The 20,342-nt window shown below is 39.6% G+C and overlaps 1 protein-coding gene across 1 annotated transcript in view; it reads left to right on the top strand.

Annotated features, from left to right (window-relative positions):
• Nucleotides 1–20,342, top strand: part of SLC4A1AP (solute carrier family 4 member 1 adaptor protein) — a 31,161-nt gene that overhangs the window by 1,321 nt on the left and 9,498 nt on the right. Inside the window, exons 2-10 of the mRNA XM_012497566.2 lie at nt 301–496; nt 2,438–2,560; nt 3,689–3,749; nt 4,092–4,231; nt 10,321–10,481; nt 12,098–12,167; nt 12,535–12,721; nt 17,056–17,167; nt 19,854–20,094. Coding sequence (XP_012353020.1) covers nt 301–496; nt 2,438–2,560; nt 3,689–3,749; nt 4,092–4,231; nt 10,321–10,481; nt 12,098–12,167; nt 12,535–12,721; nt 17,056–17,167; nt 19,854–20,094 — 1,291 coding nt within the window. The remainder of the gene's footprint in view (nt 1–300; nt 497–2,437; nt 2,561–3,688; nt 3,750–4,091; nt 4,232–10,320; nt 10,482–12,097; nt 12,168–12,534; nt 12,722–17,055; nt 17,168–19,853; nt 20,095–20,342) is intronic.

The raw sequence follows: 20,342 nt of genomic DNA on the forward strand, positions 1-20,342 counted from the left end.
GGTGGTTCGCGCCTGTAATCCCAACACTTTGGGAGGCCCAGGCGGGAGGATCGCTTTAGCCCAGGAGTTTGAGAGGAGGCTGGGCAACATGGCAAGACCCTGTCTCTAAAAAAAAAAAAAATTAGCCAGGCATCATGGTCCCAGCTACTCGGGAGGCTGAGGTGGGATGATCACCCGAGCCCAGGAGGTCAAGGCTGCAGTGAGGTGTATTCCAGCCACTGCACTCCAGTCAAGCCTAGGCGACAGAGCAAGACCCTGTCTCTAAATAAATAAATAACCTTTTTTTCCTTGGTTCATCAGGGACCAGAGGAAGACCGAGAGGCAGAATCCGAGTTAACAGTAACACAGTTGAAGGAATTGCGCAAGCAGCAACAAATATTGTTGGAGAAGAAGATGCTAGGAGAAGACTCAGATGAAGAAGAGGAAATGGATACCTCTGAAAGGAAGATAAATGCTGGTAGCCAAGATGATGAGATGGGTTGCACCTGGGGAATGGGTAAGAAATTAAAATTGCTGCCGGAGGTTAATATTTTAAGTTCATTACTAGTGGTACCCTTAAATGTTTTTTTAAATCATACCGCTTTTCATGGCTCCTTGAGATAGATAGGGCAAACACAATTTGCACATGAGGTAACCAAAACCCAGAGAGATTCATTAACTTCACTGATATAAAGAAATTGACTTATAGGCACTTTGGATTTTTTTAAAATTTGTTTTTAATGCACTGTCTTGTTCAAAACTTGTCCTAAGCATAAAATTATTATTTTTACAATTCTAAAATTTTATATTTATTAAGTACTGACCTTGTGCTATGTGATTATCATTGAAGGGGATGGAACTCTATTCAATCAAATAAATGGGATGTTATTCAATATAGGATATTCTCTTGAATTTTTTGTACTTTGTGAAAATATCCTGAAATGTGGAATATCTAATCAGAGAAAGCTGATCCCTTAGCCAAAATAATAAACTTTCTTTAACACCAGATATTTTAGAAAATGGATATTCAAGAGATGGGAGTATAAAAAGGTAGAAGATGGCCTTAATATATAGTTGGGAAGACAGGAAAAATTATGAAATTACTTGTGCTAAGTGCCAAACAAAAACTAGAAACCATAAGTATGCTAGAGTGAAAGTTTGGAGAAGAGAGAACAGTCACTAGGGACTTAGACCTGTGTTGTCTGATATGGTAGCCACTAGCCACATGGTTACTGAGCACTTGCAGTGTGGCTAGTCCCAATTGACGTGTGCTGTAAATGCAAAATACACACTGAATTTCAAAGACTTAGTCTGAAAAAAAGAATGTAAAATACCTCTTTCATGATATTTTTATATTGATGACATGTTGAAATGACAATAATTTTACCTGTTTCCTTTTAATTTTTTAATGTGGCTAATAGAAAATTTAAGATGACACATACAGCTTTCATTATATTTCCGCTGGACAGCACTGACTTAGATCTTTGGGAAACTTTATTTTTTTATTTTAGTAGAGATGAGGTTTCACCATATTGGCCAGGCTGGTCTTGAACTCCTGACCTTGTGATCCACGCCCCCGCCCCCCCTTGGCCTCCCAAAGTGTTGAGATTACAGGTGTGAGCCACCGCAGTCCGTAGGGAAACTTTATAAGCATAAGGATTTTGAACTGGAACTTGAAGGAAAGGAAAAGCCTTATGAAGCTGAGTATTGGGATTAGTATTCAGGGTAGGGATTGATTATTTTAAGGAAGTTGTGAGTAGACCAGTCTATTTGGCAGATATAAGAAGTATTAGGAAATTATATTGGGAACAAAAGTTTGATATGAATGTGAGAGAACAAGAATGCCAGGCTGAGGAGCTCTAATTTTTTTCCACAATGTGGTAGGTAATTTTACTTTTAAGATATACTGATGGAGAAAAAAAAATTAAGGTGCTATGAAAACAAGTTTTGACTTGTCACACTATTTAGAAAACCTGAATATGCTCATACTGGTGGTTTTGTGGTTGTTCCATCCCCTGTCCCTGCAAGTATTTATTATTTTTTGTCACAGACAAACTATATCTTTTTTTTTTTTTGAGATGGAGTCTCACTCTGTCACTTGGGCTAGAGTGCAGTAGTGCGATCTCGGCTCACTACAACCTCTTCCTCCCAGGTTCAAGCAATTCTCCTGCCTCAGCCTCCCGAGTAGCTGGGATTACAGATACCCGCCACTATGCCCAGCTAATTTTTTTTTGTATTTTTAGTAGAGATGGGGTTTCACCATGTTGGCCAAGCTGGTCTCGAACTCCTGACCTTGTGATCCACCCACCTTGGCCTCCCAAAGTGCTGGGATTACAGGCGTGAGCCACCACGCCCAGCCTGAACTATATCTTTATGCAGCCTGAAAGAATAGTGGGTATCATTCAAATAGTCTCTTCTCATGTCTGATTATCTTTTCTTTCTTTCCCATATCCTGTAGGAGAAGATGCAGTAGAGGATGATGCTGAAGAGAACCCTATTGTCTTAGAGTTTCAGCAAGAAAGGGAGGCCTTTTATATAAAGGATCCCAAAAAGGCTCTCCAAGGCTTTTTTGACCGAGAAGGTATGAAAACAGATTCTGACCCTACCACTAAAACATATCCAGAGCAGTGTGGTTTTCTAGAGCTTCAGGTTGAGCTTTATACTAAGATATCCTATAATTTTATTGCTGTCCTTCTTGTTCACTTTTTACTCTTGTGGTCAGTTGCTTTAGGTTTATTTTGAAAATTATTCCTCATTAGTATAGCAGAGGGAAAAAAATCATAAAAATCTTGTTAGTCTTTCTTCTTATCTTAAAAAAAGGAAATACTTTTTCCTGACTCATCTCATTCTTCTCAAAAGATCCTGGACTTTGATGGTGGGGAAATTGAGCCAACTTCCTGTAGTTTTTTAATTCCAAATTCACCTGATCTTTTGTAATTCCTAACATGGGTTTTGATTTAAAATTTTTTTTCCTTAGAGGATTGTTTTGGTAGAAATACTTTGAGAGAATGTCTGTGTATATGTATGTATATCTATGTATTTTATATGTATATATAAATAATATATGAAATAGCTGTGCATTTAATATCTGTGCTTCTAAAAACCAGGCAACTGTGTTATAATAACCGCTTAAATCTACAACTTATAAAAGTGAAAGGTACTATACAGTGAACAAAGCTATGTATGGAGAATTGATTACCTTGATCTGAGTTTGTTTTTTTCTCTGCCTCAGACTTAACTCTAATTTTATTATCAGATGATAATCCCTAGGAATGAGAAGTGAAATGCATTGAAATTTATTATTCAGTGTGGTATGTGAACTTGTTCTTTTTTTGAGACAGGGTCTCACTCTGTCGCCCAGGCTAGAGTGCAATGGTGCAATCTTGGCTCACTGCAACCTTGACCTCCTGGGTTTAAGCTATGCTTCGGCCTTAGCCCCCATAGTAGCTGGGACAAAAGGCACGTACCATCATGTCCGGCTAATTTTTGTATTTTTTGTGGAGATGGGGTTTTGCCATGTTGCACAGACTGGTCTTGCGCTCCTAAACTCAAGCTATCATCCCGCCTCAGCCTCCCAAAGTGTTAGGATTACAGGCATGAGCCACTGCTAGGAACTTGTTCTCATTTAACGTTTGTTCTCATTTATCATTGTATCAACTAGTAATTTTTGGATTCTATTAAAATTGTTTTGTCTGTCTTTCTCCCACAGGAGAAGAATTAGAATATGAATTTGATGAACAGGGACATAGCACTTGGCTCTGCAGGGTGAGGTATGTTCTTTTCTTACTAATGTTCATTTCTGGAAAATGGCCAATTTCAGGTTTAATGTATGGTTATAGATAACAACCCAAAGAGTAACTTTCATCTAAGTTTAAGCTATTTCTAAATTTGAGCCTTCATAGTTTAGTAACCCTTATATTATTGGAGAGTAGGGTGGGATGGGTAAGAAATAGAAAGAAAATATTTTAAATCCAACATTGGCAAGATAGAACAAGATGGATTCAAGGACTGAAAGGCCATCTAAAAAAAATGACTATTATCATAGCATAGTAGTTGTTTTCGTAAGAATTGGAGCTTAATGCTGTGCTATAATTCCCACCAAATCAATGAAGATTACCTGTGGATGACTCAACTGGAAAACAACTGGTGGCTGAGGCCATTCACTCAGGAAAGAAAAAAGAAGCAATGATCCAGTGCTCATTAGAGGCTTGTCGGATCCTTGACACTTTGGGATTGCTTCGGCAGGAAGCAGGTCAGTATATAGGAGCCCTTTTTTTCTAGAAAAAAAAAAAAAGGAAAATTCAACACAAATGGTAATAAAACTTCTTTATGGGGGGAAAATGTAAATTGTACAGAAAGTTTTGAAGTGAAAAGAAAAAAATTCTCAATACCCTAAGGTAGCCACTGTTTATATTCTCCCAGACATTTTCTATGCATATATAGATGTGTGCTGAGAACTAGATCCTTTAACAAAAAACACTCATACACAAATGTAGTCATATTAATTACAATCTTTTGTGACTTTTTTAACGTAAGAATGTATCATGGATATTATTATTATTGTTATTATTTTTGAGATGGAGTCTCACTCTGTCACCCAGGCTGCAGTGCAGTGGCACGATCTCGGCTCACTGCAACCTCCGCCTCCCAGGTTCAAGCCATCCTCCCGCCTCAGCCTCCCTAGTAGCTAGGACTATAGGTGTGCACCACCATGCACAACTAATTTTTGTATTTATTTATTTATTTTGAGATGGAGTTTTGCTCTTGTTGCCCAGGCTAGAGTGCAATGGTGTGATCTCACCTCACTGCAACCTCTGCTTCCTGGATTCAAGCGATTCTCCTGCCTCAGCCTCCCAAGTAACTGGGATTACAGGCATGCGCCACCATGCCCGGCTAATTTTGTATTTTTAGTACAGATGGGGTTTCTCCATGTTGGTCAGGCTGGTCTCGAACTCCCAACCTCAGGTGATCCACCTGCCTCGGCCTCCCAAAGTGCTGGGATTACAGGCATGAGCCACTGTGCTTGGCCAATTTTTGTATTTTTAATAGAGATGAGGTTTCACCACGTTGGCCAGGCTGGTCTCTAACTCCTGACCTCAGGTGATCTGCCCGCCTTGGCCTCCCAAAGTGCTGGGATTACAGGCATGAGCCACTGCGCCTGGCCATATCATGAATATTACATCAATACATTAATATGTATCAATACATTAATTGTGTATTTTGCTTGTTTTCTTAAAAAAAAGTCTGAGTAGAGCATCATTTATTAATAAGGCTTATATTATATTTGTATTATTGCAAAGTAACTTACGCCTGGTTCAAAACTACCAAAAGGCTTATAATAAAATATACTTGTTCCTTGCCCTACCCCTCCTCAGTCTTCTTCCCTAAAGGCCTTCAGTTTTTTCAGTTATTTATTCTGGCGTTTAAAAACACCTGTATTTCTTGGCTGGGTGCAGTGGCTCACGCCTGTAATCCCAGCACTCTGGGAGGCCAAGGCAGGCGGATCATGAGGTCAGGAGATTGAGACCATCCTGGCTAACACGGTGAAACCCCGTCTCTACCAAAAATACACACACACAAAAAAAAAATTAGTTGGTTGTGGTGGCAGGTGCCTGTAGTCCCAGCCACTTGGGAGGCTGAGGCAGGAGAATGGGATGAACCCGGGAGGCAGAGGTTTCAGTGAGCCGAGATCGCGCCACTGCACTGCAGCCTGGGCGACAGAGCAAGACTCCATCTCAAAAATAAATAAATAAATAAATAAATAAAATTAAAAAAAAACACAAAACACCTGTATTTCTTTTTTTTTTGAGACAGAGTCTCGCTCTGTCGCCCAGACTGGAGTGCAGTGGCATGATCTTGGCTCACTGCAACCTCTGCTTCCCGGGTTCAAGCGATTCTTCTGCCTCAGCCTCCTGAGTAGCTGGGACTATAGGTGCGTGCCACCACACCCAGCTAATTTTTGTATTTTTAGTAGAGACAGGGTTTCACCATATTGGCCAGGCTGGTCTCGAACTCCTGACCTTGTGATCTGCCTGCCTCAGCCTCCCAAAGTGCTGGGATTACAGGCATGAGCCACTGTGCCCAGCCTAAAAACACCTGTATTTCTAAGAACAAGAGTATGCTGTTATATTTTTAGTCACTTATTTTAGACATTATCTGTCAACTCTGCTAAATTAGTATTTAGTATTTACATGGTTATGCTTATGCAAATATTAGTTATAACTGAGGAGTTTTATTTCTTTCTGTTTTTCCTAAGCGTAATAATTGTGTTTGCTTTTCATGTGTTTGGGGCTTTTTTGTATTTCTTGCTCATTCCTCCCACACCTTTCAGTAGCCTCACCACATCAAACAACTTAATGATTAAGTAATTTATCAGTTCTGATTTTTTTTTGGAGACACTTTTTCTGAAGAGCACTATTTTTCTTTCAGGGCTTATTGCTCTGCAGATCTGCTACAGAACTGTCACCTGGGACTTTCCTATCATCCTTGAGATTTCTTTGTCCTTTCTCCAGGGTTGACTTTTCTATTTCTCGATTCTCATATTCTCATATTTCTTGGTTTATTTCCTTGCATAGTAGTACATCCTTCTGTACTTTTAGCAGATTAAAAAGCCGGTACAACACTAGAGGGCATTGGTGATGATAGTCTTCAATGAATTTCAGATCTTTCCTTTTCTTGGTCTACTCTTTTGTTTTGGTGGATATCCTCTAGTAGATTTCAGAGAGAGAGTGTGTAGGAAATAAACTTTATTAATCCCTCTCTTCTGAAAATATAATTATTGTAGCTTCACTCCTGATTAATAGTTTGGCTGGGAATACAATTCTAAGTTGGAAACAATTTTTCTTATTTTACATTCAATGTTGCTTTTGAGAAATTCTAAACTGTTCAGATTTTGATCCTGTTGTATGTCATCTTTTTTTCCCCCTTGCTAGAATTTGTAAGAGTTTCCCTTTGTTCTAAAGGTTCTAAAACTTAACTATGAAGTACTTTTCTGTGGGTCTTTTTTTGTTCATTTTTCTGGGTACTTGTTGGATCCTTTTGATCTAGAAATCTTGGCTGTTCAGGAAGTTTTCTGCAATTATGCCATTAATTGTTTCATCCCTCTGTTTTCTATGGAATTTTATTATTCAGACATTGGACCTCTTGTACAGACCATTTAAGTTTTTTTTCTTCTTTTTTTTCATCTGTGTGTCTTTTCCTTCTTTCTGAGAGATTTCTGCACCTTTATCTTTCTGCCTTCTCTATTTTGCCATCAAGGTTTTAATTTCTTTCTCTTTTTTTAACGTTTTTAAAATCAGGCAGTCCTTCATGCCAGAGAAGGCTCAGAGACTCCAGGGTTTTAATTTCTAAAAGTTCATTTTTGGTTTTTGAATTGTCCTTTTTAAAACATAATATCCTGTTGTTTCATGGGTTGTAAATATCTCCTCTCTGTTTTCTCCATGTTATTTTTCTTTTTAGGTGGTCTCTGTTCTGCATGTTAAAGGCTTTTCTTAGGTGTCATGTAATTCTTCATTGTAGTTTTTTTATTTGGGGATGAAAAAGGTGATTGACAGTTTGGAATATATAGATGGGGTTTCTGCGTGGAATATATAGGTGGGGTTTGTTGACTTTGAGCAGTACTATTGAATGATGTGGGTGGGCCTTTTGTTGGGGAACTCTTGATTTAAGTATCCTTTTGTTTTTCCTCGTCTATGAGGACGATTCCCCAGAGAGTGCTCTTCTAATCTCCTGCCTGAAAGGAAAGGACTGGCTGCCAGCATTCCTAGAGCTAAGTGGTAGAAGGTGGCTGAGTGGCTTCTCATTCAGCTGTTTTCAGGACAGTACTATTTTTAGATTATAGTGCCCATGCCTTCAACTTTACTAGCCAACTCGTAATCCAAAGGCTTTCTGTTTTACCCTTTCCAGAGTAACCTCTGGATTTCTACTGCAGATGGAAAGCAGATGAGTAGGCAAGGAGGAAGATCTATTTCTCAACCAGTTTTTACTTAGTCCTCCATAACCTTACTATCCATCCCCAGTTGCAGATCCATTTGAGGATTCTGCAGTGTAATCACTTTGGCTCTCAGCTTTCCCCACTGTTTAGGATTTATCTTTTTAAGTTCTGCTAAGTTAGTTTCTACTCATCTACTTTCTAATTTTCTAAAATTTGGGTCTTTATGGATTTCTTTCTTTCTTTTTTTCTTTTCTTTCTTTCTTTCCCTTCTTTCCCTCCTTTCCCTCCCTTCCCTCCCTCCTCTTTCTTCCCTTCCTTCCCTTCCCTTCCTTCCCCTCCCTCCCTCCCTTCCTTCCTTCTCTTTCTTCTATGCTGCCCAGATTGGAGTGCAGTGGTCTGATCACAGCTCACTGCAGCATCAACTTCCAGGGCTCAAGCGATCCTCCTGCCTCAGCCTCCTGAGTAGCTGGAACCACAGGTGCACACCACCATGCCCAGCTACTTTTTTTAGATTTATTTTTAGTAAAGGCAAGGTCTTGCTATGTTGCCCAGGCTTGGGTAACTGTCTTTAAAAAATGTCTCTTTACTATGGTTTATTGGGATTTAGGGAAAGAGGGAAATTAGATATGTGTGTTTAATGTACCATCTTAACCTGGAAATTAGGCTTATATTAATAAGGACTATTTTCCTTGCAAATAATAGAAGTCCAGTTCAAACTAGCTTAGGGGAAAGGTTATTGGCTGCAGAAGCTGGGAAGAATAGCTCAGGATGAAGGAACAGAAATGAAGGAACAACTGCATGAACCAGAACCTCAAGTTCTGAAACCATAACTTAGTACTACCAAACTGGACTCAGCATCACCAGGACATATACAAGTTGTGTGTGTATGTGTGTGTCTGTGAGTGAGTCTGTCCCATGAGTGCATTTTTAAACTTTGCAGACAGATTCTTACCCTGCGCTGAAAAGCTGATTACTTACAGCCCTGAACTTACAGTCTCTCACTTTAATAACCTCATTGTAAAGAGAGCCTCTTTGCCCCATCTCTAAATATAAATATGAGGGAAAGAGTCTTAATGATTTGGCTTTCGTCCTATGACTATCCCTAAACCAGATAAAATGGGGGAGGAATTTTCTAGGGGAAAGAGGTACTTTTATCAGAACAAAAGGAGTAGAATGTTGTAGGGTGGACAAAAAAGTAATAGCTGTTGTAGTTTCTTATTGATGGACTCTTTACATATTCACTGTTATAAATACTATTGCATTGATATTTATAGAATAAATTCCTAGAAGTGGAATTGCTGGATCAATGTATTTTTAATGACAGATGTTGTAGGCTTGACCATCAAAAAGGTTGTATCAATGTACATTCCCACCAATTATTAATCTTTTTATGTTTTTCTAGTCTAATAGATGAGAACTATCTAATTTTTAAATTTGTACTTTATTTTTTTAAAGTAACATATTTAAAAATATTTATTGTATTTTTTTGTGAAGTGCTTTCATTATTATTTTTTAAATTTTCTTTTGGGTTATTGGCCTTTTTCTCATTTCTCATTTTCCTTTTTTCCTCATTGATTTTTCTTTCTTTTTTTTTTTTTTTTTTTGAGATAGAGTTTCACTCTTGTCACCCAGGCTGGAGTGCACTGGCGCTTTCTCGGCTCACTGCAACCTCTACCTCTCAGGTTCAAGCAATTATCCTGCCTCAGCCTCCTGAGTAGCTGGGATTACAGGCACCCGCCACCATGCTCATCTAATTTTTGTATTTTTAGTAGAGATGGGGTTTCACCATGTTGGTCAGTTTGGTCTTGACCTCAGGCGATCCATCCCCCTTCGGCCTCCCAAAGTGGTGGGATTACCATGCCTGGTCATCCTCATTGATTTTTAAAAGCCGTTTGCTCATTAAATAAATTAACTATTTGCTTTAATGAAAAACTATTTAATAAGAAATTGTGGAAAAATATACATAACAGAAAAGTGTACCATTTTAAGCATTTTAAGAGTATCACTCAGTGGCATTAAGTACATTCACAATATTATGGAACCATCAACACTGTTCATTTTGGAACTTTTTTATCATTCCATACTGAAATTCTATACCTGTTAAACACTAACTTCATTCTCCCTCCTTCCCAGCCTCTGGCAACCACCATTCTACTTTTCTGTCTCTATGAATTTGACTACTTTAGGTACCTAACATAATGCAGTAAGTGTCCTTTTATATCTGGCTTATTTCACTTAGTATAATGTCTTCAATGTTTAGCCCTTTGTTTTTATACACAGTTTGGCAGCTTATAGAACCTCTCTTTCAGTAGTTGATGGTGACATTTTAAGCTCCTTGCCTAATTACCTTCTTTCTTTTTCTTTTCTTTTTTAAAAACTTATTTATTCATCATTTTATCTACCTCTAGTATCTCGGAAAAGGAAAGCCAAGAACTGGGAAGATGAAGACTTTTATGATAGTGATGATGACACATTTCTTGATCGGACCGGCCTGGTGGAGAAGAAGCGTCTGAACAGAATGAAGAAGGCTGGCAAGATTGATGAGAAGCCAGAGACCTTTGAATCATTGGCAAGTTTTATTTATGGAAGTAGCCGTGGTATTTAATAGTTTAATTTTTAATAAAATAATGTATTATTTAAATATGTTTTATGATAATTTTTAAAGTAGTAGCATTGAAATCTGATACTGAAGTATAACTTTTGTAGTCTGTTAATTTAATGGTAACAAACAACTAGTCTTACCCAAGTTGTTTGAAAAAAATATGGCTTGCTGCTAGATCCTTTCCTTCAGGATATTGATCCATTAATTAACATTCTTTGGATATGATATTACGTCTCCCAAAAAGAAAGGAAAAAGTTCCAAGTTAGGGCATTCTGAGGTGAAATTGACTTTAGCCTTCTGGCAGTCAAGAGAAGTCAAAGGAATTTTGAAGAATGTAGTATGGTAATATGTAGTCTGAAACAGTATATTCTTCAGGAAATTATCACAAGGTGATGTGTTAATGGGTAGGTAACACACAATGATAGGTAGGTAATAGGCTACCTATTCGACTAGAAAAAAACATAAGATTAATAATGCAGAGCTTGATCAGAATATGGAGAAGTGGACTCTCAATTGGTGGGAATGTACAATACAACCTTTTAAGTGATCAATCCTATGACATCTGTCAATATTAAAAATGCATTGATTCAGCAATTACACTTCAAGGAATTTCTTATAGGTATTAATTTATAGTAGGATTCAGAACTTAAAACATTACCCAACATCTATCCTTTTGATTTATGTGAAAACAAATGCCTTGAGCTCTTTCTTCTGAGTAAAATAAAGTACGAGTTATTCATTCTGTTTAATTCAGTGTTTTTTAATTCAGAAATAAATGAAATTTGGATTTAACACATAAAAAGTGTTAACTCCGGGCTGGGTGTGGTGGCTCATGCCTGTAATCCCAGCACTTTGGGAGGCTGAGGCCGGTTGATCACCTGAGGTCAGGAGTTCGAGACCCACCTGACCAATATGGTGAAACCCCATCTCTACTAAAAAAAAAAAAAAAATACAAAAATTAGATAGGTGTGGTGGTGTGCGCCTGTAGTCCTAGCTACTCTGGAGGCTGAGACAGGAGAATTGCTTGAATGCAGGAGGCGGAGATTGCAGTGAGTCGAGATCGCGCCATTGCACTCCAGCCTGGGCGACAGTGCGAGACTCTGTCTCAAAAAAAAAAAAAGAAACAAAAAAAAACTGTTAACTCTGGCCAGGTGTGGTGGCTCACACCTGTAATCCTAGCACTTTGAGAGGCTGAGGCAGGCTGATCATGAGGTCAAGAGATTGAGACCATCCTGGCCAACATGGTAAAACCCTGTCTCGACTAAAAATACAAAAAGTAGCTGGGTGTGGTGGCACACACCTGTAGTCCCAGCTACTTGGGAGGCTAGGCAGGAGAATTGCTTGAACCCGGGAGTCAGAAGTGGCAGTGAGCTGAGATTGCACCACTGCACTCTACCCTGACAACAGAGCGAGACTCCATCTCAAAAAAAAAAAAAAGTGTTAACTCCGTAAGTAGCAGTTTAACTGGACTTTTGAATTAATCTTCTTAAAACTTCTAGTAACAATAATGAAAACAGGAGGATGATAAGGAAACAGTTTGAAAGAAGACAAACTTTGTAACCCTGTTGATTTGGGTGTTACAGGTTGCAAAATTAAATGATGCTGAAAGGGAACTTTCTGAAATTTCTGAGAGATTGAAAGCCTCAAGCCAAGGTAAGTTTTTCATCAAATATTTATTAATATACCATATATAGTGCTCTATGCTAGGCACTGGGGCTACATTAGTTAATAAGAAAAACCATACAGAATATGGAGCCTTTCAAAGGAGCAATATACAACAAAAGAAAGAACATTATAAATCATTTGGTTTAACCTCTTTATTTAATAGTGGAGGGGAATGAAGCCCATTGAGACAAAATGACTTCCCAAGGTCTCATGGCTATAACCTGTTCCTTATTCTTATTACTAGTGATGTCCTCTGTCCAGTTTTATGTTAGTGACTTTTATATGGAAACTTTGGCTGAATTTTAAAATATTCAGGATCATCTTTCTAAACATGTGTTACTCTTTTCTCGGACAGTTCTATCAGAGTCTCCATCTCAGGATTCTTTAGATGCGTTCATGTCAGAAATGAAATCAGGCAGTACATTAGATGGTGTGTCCCGGAAGAAACTTCACCTGAGAACTTTTGAACTGAGGAAAGAACAACAGAGACTGAAAGGGTTAATAAAAATTGTAAAGCCAGCAGAGATTCCGGAACTAAAAAAGTAAGTCTTAGTTATATTTGTAATTCTAAATAAGTATGGTAGCATAGATAACATTTTCAATTATTGCTCTATTTTCTTAAATAATCATTATATAATACAAATGTAATACAAGGAACCCTTTAAAGCACGGAAAGTAGTGGTTTCATAGAGTAACTAAAAACCTGTTTCATATTTGTGAAATACAGACTGATAGAAGATTTTCTGAGAAAACTATATTTATTTCTGATTCACTGGAAGGTTCTGAAGTTTTTTTACTTAATCTTTTAGTGTAGAATAAACTCCTTTAAAAAGCATCATGCACAAAAAGCTAATTTATCTAATACAAAAAGACCTCTGAGGCTGTGCTTAGTGGCTCACACCTGTAATCCTAGCACTTTGGGAGGTTGAAGCAGGCAGATCACTTTCAAGACCAGCCTGGGTGATGTGGCACAACCCTATCTCTACAAAAAATAAAAACATTAGCCAGCCAGGTTGGAGCACACCTGTGGTCCCAGCTACTTGGGAAGCCGAGGTAGGAGGATAGCTTGAGCCCAGGAGTTTGAGGCTATGGTGAGCTGTGATCGTGCCATTGCACTCCAGCATGGGTGACAGAGGAAGTTCCTGTCTCAAAAAAAAATTAAATTATTAATAAAAAGACCTCTGAATGATAAGTAGACAGCCAACCACCCAGGAGAAAAATGAGTAAAAGATGTCTGCTTACAGGCCACAGAAAAAGAAATACAAATAGCATCTTTTATACAAAGATGCTCAACTTCATGATCATAAGAGAAATACAAATACTACAACCTAATACCTTTTTTTTTTTTTTTTTTGAGATAGGGTCTCACTGTGTCACCCAGGCTGGAGTGCAGTGGCACAGTGACAGCTCACTGCAGCCTTGACCTCCTGGGATCAAGTGATCCTCCTGCCTCAGCCTCCAAAGTAGCTGGGACCACACGCATGCCCCACCATACCTGGCTAATTTTTAATTTTTTGTAGAGATGGGGTCTTGCCATGTTGCCCAAGCTGGTCTTGAACTCCTGGCCTCAAGGGATCTGCCCACCTCAGCCTCCCAAAGTGCTGGGATTACAGGTGTGAGCCATCACACCTGGCCTTAATACCATTTTTATATATGAATTTGATGAAGATTAATTACAATTTTATACTGTGCTGATGAGGCTGACAAAAAGGTACTTTTTTATATTGCTCATTGAAGGACAAATTAGTACATTCTCTATACAAGACAAATTGGCAGTCTCTATCCTGATTACAAATGCACATGCCATTTGATCTGTTTCATTTCTAGGAATTTGTCCCTCACATACTTAGGAAATGATGTACAGCATTGTTTATATTAATAGTAGTAAAAAATTAGAAATCCCCTAAATGTTTATCAAAGTGGATGGATTAAATAAATTGCGGCCAGGTGCGCTGGCTCACGCCTATAATCCCAGCACTTTGGGAGGCCGAGGTGGGCAGATCACGAAGTCAGGAGATCGAGACCATCCTGGCTAACACGGTGAAACCCTGTCTCTACTAAAAATACAAAAAATTAGCTGGTTGTGGTGGCAGGCGCCTGTAGTCCCAGCTACTCGGGAGCCTGAGGCAGGAGAATGGCGTGAACCTGGGAGGTGGAGCTGGCAGTGAGCCAAGATCGTGCCACTGCATTCTAGCCTGGGCGACAGAGTGAGATTCTGTCTCAAAAAAATAAATAGATAAAATAAATAAATAAATAAGTTATGATATAGGTATACAATAGAACACCATATAGCTGTTGAAAAAAAAGGCAACTCTATTTAAGATACAGAAACACTATCAAGATGAGTAACAAAAGCAAGGTGCAGAACGGCGTGTATAACAGGCTCTGTCTGTAAAAAATGATGGTGGGGGAAGAATACATAGATAAGTAGGCCATACTTATGTTCATAATATCTGTTTAGGTCGGGTTCCCTAAGAACAGACTGAATTGGAGATTTATCTGCAAGTGATTTATTAAGAGAGTGCTCTCAGGAGAAATCTATATGGGAGTGAGGGAAGCAGGAGAGGGCAGGAGAAGAAGCTGGGCTAAGATATGGTTTCAGGAGAGCCTGAATGGCACCACAGATACCATGGAGGCATGGGGCTTGGGTTTCGATACCCTGTCCCCCCAACCCTTCATTGGTCATAGGCTGCCCGTGACTGGGGGGTGGGAGGGGCTCACAGCAATTCTGGGAAGGGTACAGGTGTGAGCCTTTAGCAGCCGATGTCTGCAGTAGCTGTTTGGCCTGATAAAGGGAATCTGGGAGGGACAGCTTCTGCTACTGTATCTCTGGAAAGATTAGTTAAAAATTAATAATATTGATTGCCAATGGGGAATGCAACTGGGTGGCTGGGGGACAGCAATGGGAGGGAGACTTTTCACAGTATACGTGCTTTATACTTGAGGTTCGAACATGTCAATATACTTTCTATTCTATTCAGATATACTGAATTTGAAAAGAAAATCCTATACCAAATAGCCATACCACTTTAGGTCTAAATTTACCGTAATGTAGTTGCAGTTCTAGTTTTAATAACAAATAACTGGAAAAAGTAAGAATCATATAATAATTTTGTTACAGTAAAACTATTTGTTAATAAAAGTGGCTGGGGATGGTGGCTCACACCTGTAGTCCCAGCAATTTAGGAGAGTGAGTGAGGTGGGAGGATGGCTTGAGTTCAAGAGTTTGAGACCAGCCTGGGCAACATAGTGAGACCCTGTCTCTACAAAAGATAAAAGCTTAGCTGGGTATGGTGGTGCTCGTCTGTAATCCTTGCTACTTGGGAGGCTGAGGTATCACTTGAGCCTGGGAGAGTGAGGTTGCAAGACCCTGTCTCAAACAAACAAACAAAAACAAAACAAAAAAAAGCAAATCTCTGCTTTGGAAAACAACAACAACAACAACAACATTTGGGGCAAGAAGAATTAAAAAAAAAAAAGAAAAAGAAATATGTCTCAGCTTCCTCCAGAGCCTCCTCTCCTGCTATCAGTCTGTGTGCTTGCCTGGTTTTTCCTCCCTTTCCTATTTTGGATACTGGTCTAGATGTGTATCTTCTTCCTCCTCTTTTCACTTACAGGTTGAACTTCCAAACTTTCTGCCTCCTACCCTAACCCCTGCAAGCAATCTTGATTGTGATTCCGTCTTCTGCTTTTTCATCTCCTTTGAGCCAGTCTTAGCTTATCCTCTAGGCCAGCCCAGCTTTTTAATGTAGCTGAAAACATCTGTGTTGCTGTTGCTTCTGTCTTTCTATGCCAGAGCCTTCCTGAGGCCTGTGGGGAAGGGTGTGAAGGATAATGATTTGACAAAATGTCCTTCATGGCCAGACAGGCAACGTTCTTCTGGTGGCCTTAGCAAAGGAATGAGTTTTATCTCTGGTAGGGAGAAAGCGGGTTGAGGCCGGACCTAAGAGCGCTACTAAGGGGGTAAGACTTAGGTAAAAGAAGGCAGTAGTAGCAAGTGGGGCTTCAGGGAGGGCCAGGTAGCTAACATCTGGTATGGGTCAATGTGAGTCGAATGCCATTACTGTCCTTATATTCCAGTTTGCAGGGCTGTCCCATGGTCAAATGTGAAGAAAACAGAGGGCTTTCTTTTTGGTCTAGTATGGTTATTCTGGGGTTTCCTCTGTCTCCTCATGCCATATTCTCATTGTCACCTCTGCCTGCTCTGAGTATCTTGTCAATTCAACTGCCATCCCTTTTTGTTTTTGCTCTGTTCTCCCCCTGCCTTTCTAATTTCTACTGTCTCTTCTTTATACCCTTCCTCAGCTTTGCCCTAGTGGGCTTAGCTTTTATAATTATCTCCAGCCATTGAGAATGTTGACAGTCTCAGAAGTTGCAGTCTCTCACTATATCTTTGTCATTACTACACTGGGTATCCTGCATATTGTACCCCCATCCCCATGCACACTTTTTTTTTTTTAAGTGCTCAGAGCTATTGCGCTTAAGTGGGAGCTCCAGATAAGTAAGACACTCTTCAGAGGTTGTTGGGAAATAGGGCTTTACACCATGGATCCATCTCCTGCTGCTTATATGTTCTCCTTTGCCAGTGACCTTTGTACTGTAGTCATTTCATGGGTGTGAAGTCATGTAGCATGTTGCAAATTACTTGACTAAGGGAGCAGCCTCATCATAGCTCTGTGTCTGTGACAGTCAGCATTGTTCTTGTCCATTCAAAATCTGTTGGTCTGAATACCTCTTTCTTATTGTTATATGCTTAGATAGTCATTTTGTGGTAATTTTTATTTTGCCAGTGGTTTCTTTGTCAGTGTCATGGTATTTTTAGATAAAACCTTGGGACTCCCTGGAATAGATGTGTATAATTATTCTTTCTTCCTAGGACTGAAAGTCAGACTACAGATGCAGAAAACAAAGCTAAAAAGCTTATATTGCCTCTATTTGGTGCCATGAAAGGAGGAAGCAAATTCAAATTAAAAACTGGAACAGTAGGGGTAAGTGGTGAGTCAGGGTGTTAAACTTTTAGCCCTTGAGTTATCCCTGAGCTAATTTTTCTCTTTTCTTTTTTGAAACTACAAATGACTCATTCCATAGTAATGTGAGAAAGGGCCGTGGGCTTGGTATGATTACATCTTTCCCAGAACTTGGTTCTTGGATTCTTTATTTTTTTTTTTTTGGAGACAGAGTCTCACTCTGTCACCAGGCTGGAGTGCAGTGGCATGATCTCGGCTGACTGCAACCTCTGCCTCCCGGGTTCAAGCGATTCTTCTGCCTCAGCCTCTCAAGTAGCTGGGACTACAGGCGTGCTCCACCATGCCCAGCTAATTTTTGTATTTTTAGTAGGATGGGATTTCACCATGTTGGCCAGGATGGTCTCCATCTCTTGACCTCGTGATCCACCTGCCTTGGCCTCCCAAAATGCTGGGTTTATAGGCATGAGCCATTGTGCCTGGCTGGTTTGTGGATTCTTTTTCTCAGCTTAGGGTTATCAAGAATTGATGAATTAATTTATGCCAATCAATTTGCAAGTAAATGGTTTGTAAATTAGAATAATAGTTTATTAATTTCTCATGAATGTTGCATTTAAGAATGGGTCTCCTGCATTAAATGCTTTTCCCCAGGTGGATAGATTTAGTATTCAGACTCACCAACATTTGTTAAGAACATAGTGTGTGCACTTTCCTCTACCATATGATTTTTCTTCATTTAATCCTTCCAACATCTTGTGCTGTGTGGGAATTATTGCCTCTTACAAATGAGGAAATAGAGTCAGAGAAGTTAAATAACCAGATCACACCAGCATTATGTAACTAAGCTGGTAATCAGATCTAGGTCTGTCTCTTGAGCTTTATGATTTCCCTGCTACCCTACAATATATGTCTGTCTGTATATTTTTATCTATATTCCTATTCATAGATTCAGCTTTTAAATACCCCTAAGAGCTGAACCTTGAGTATTAGTTTGCTAGGGCCACCATAACAAAATACTAGGGATTGGGCAGCTTAAACAACAGAAATTTATTTGCTCACCGTTGCCAGCAGGGTTGGTTTCCCCTAAGGCCTCTCTGCTTACCAATGGCTGCCCTCTTGCTGGCTCTTCAGATGGCCATCCCTCTGTGCACTTGCACTCCTGGTATCTCTTCTTCTTCTTATAAGGACACGAGTCATACTGGGTGAGGGCCCCACCCTAATGGTGTCATTTTAATTCAATTTAATTTAATTTACAGTCATATTCTGAGGTACTGGGGGTTGAGACTTCAAACATGAATTTGGGCAGCAGGGGGCACAATTCGTCCAAAACACCCTGAATTAGGGTATACTGCCCTCTGGTGGCAGAAGTCTGAAGTCCTAGCTATGTATTCTTTTTTTTTTTTTTAGTCCTAGCTATGTATTCTTTTTGTTTGTTTTGAGACACAGTCTCACACTGTCGCCCAGGCTGCAGTGCAGTGGCCATCTCGGCTCACTGCAACCTCCTCCTTCCGGGCTCAAGCGATTCTCCCGCCTCAGCTTCCCGAGTAGCTGGGTTTACAGGCACCCACCACCAGGCCAAACTAATTTTTTGTATTTTTTTTTTAGTAGAGACAGGGTTTCACCATGGCCAGACTGGTCTCGAACTCCTGACCTCGTGATTCACCTGCCTCGGCCTCACTATATATTCTGAATGAGTAATGGTTCACCTAACAAGGAGTCTTTTCAATCTGTTGCAGTGGGGACTTAGGTTTTAAATTTTTACTAAAAAGCCCTCCTTAGAGAATTTTAGAACTAAGTCCTATATTTAAAAGATAATATAGGCTGGGCCGGTGGCTCATACCTGTTATCCCAGCACTTTGGGAGGCCGAGGTGGGTGGATTGCTTGAGCTCACTAGTCGAGACCAGCCTGGGCAACATGGTGAAACCCTGTCTCTACTAAAAATACAAAAATTGGCTGAGCATAGTGGCCTGCGCACCTATAACCCCAGCTACTCAGGAGGCTGAGGCAGGAGAAGTGCTCGAACCAGGGAGGCAGAGGTTGCAGTGAGCTGAGATCGCACCACTGCACTCCAGCCTGGGCCACAGAGCAAGATTGTGTCTCAAAAAAAAAAAAAAAAAGATATAACCAAGATATGCTTTGGTTCCTTCTCTCTATTCCATAACTGTGATCAACCTTTTCTAATAAATACTTTTATTGAGTGGCTTTGATTAGAATATTTAGCTTTATTCTTTGAGAAATATCTTCCTCCTTTTCTTCAGGATCTGTTTGATGGATTTACATGCCTTGTTTCCTTGAAATTACTCTAAGTCTAAAATGAAAAAGCAGCACAAATGACTTATTTCTGATTGTCTGATTTATTCCTTAGAAGATTTTGTAATCAGTTGAGATCCTTTAATATCATGAGTTATAACAGGACACAATTCGTGTAGCTGGCACTCATCTGAAAGAACTATTTTAGTTCCTTACGAGGTATTTTCAAGTGTTTTGTATTTACTAATCTTTAGCTCTAGGAACTAATAAAGACACTTGTTTAGGGTCTATAGTGGGGTAAAATTTCATGTGAAAGTCCTACCTCCAGCAGACTTCTGTGGAGTTTATCAACCTAAAGAGAGTAAACATTCAATACATTTAGATTGACCTCCTTGAAAAGATTTTTCTCTTGTTGTCATTAAGTAGAACTACTTGTTCATGGTTTTGTTCCCCTCTTAGAAGTTACCCCCCAAGCGTCCAGAACTCCCTCCAACTCTAATGAGAATGAAAGATGAGCCTGAAGTAGAAGAGGAGGAGGAAGAGGAAGAGGAAGAAGAGAAAGAAAAGGAGGAGCATGAAAAGAAAAAACTGGAGGATGGAAGCCTCAGTAGGCCACAGCCAGAGATAGAGCCAGAAGCAGCAGTGCAGGAAATGAGGCCTCCCACAGATCTCACACATTTTAAAGAAACCCAAACCCATGGTAATATCTTTCTTCTCCTCCCTGTGTTGTTCAGTGGGCAGTTACATTGATTGCGGATAGGTTTTAAAAAGCAAGGCTAGTTCTTGTCTGTGCATTTGACTTTGTATGTGATATACTGACTCTGTAGTAAGGAAACATACTTTCTTGGTCTTCTTCCTTTGACCACCAGTCATTATTTGTCTGGTCATTGCAAATTATTTGTCTTGGTCATTGCAAATTAAGGGCAGTTATTTCCAATCCATTCCAGA

This window comes from Nomascus leucogenys, chromosome 19, assembly GCF_006542625.1.
Source record: "Nomascus leucogenys isolate Asia chromosome 19, Asia_NLE_v1, whole genome shotgun sequence".
Taxonomy (NCBI): Eukaryota; Metazoa; Chordata; class Mammalia; order Primates; family Hylobatidae; genus Nomascus; species Nomascus leucogenys.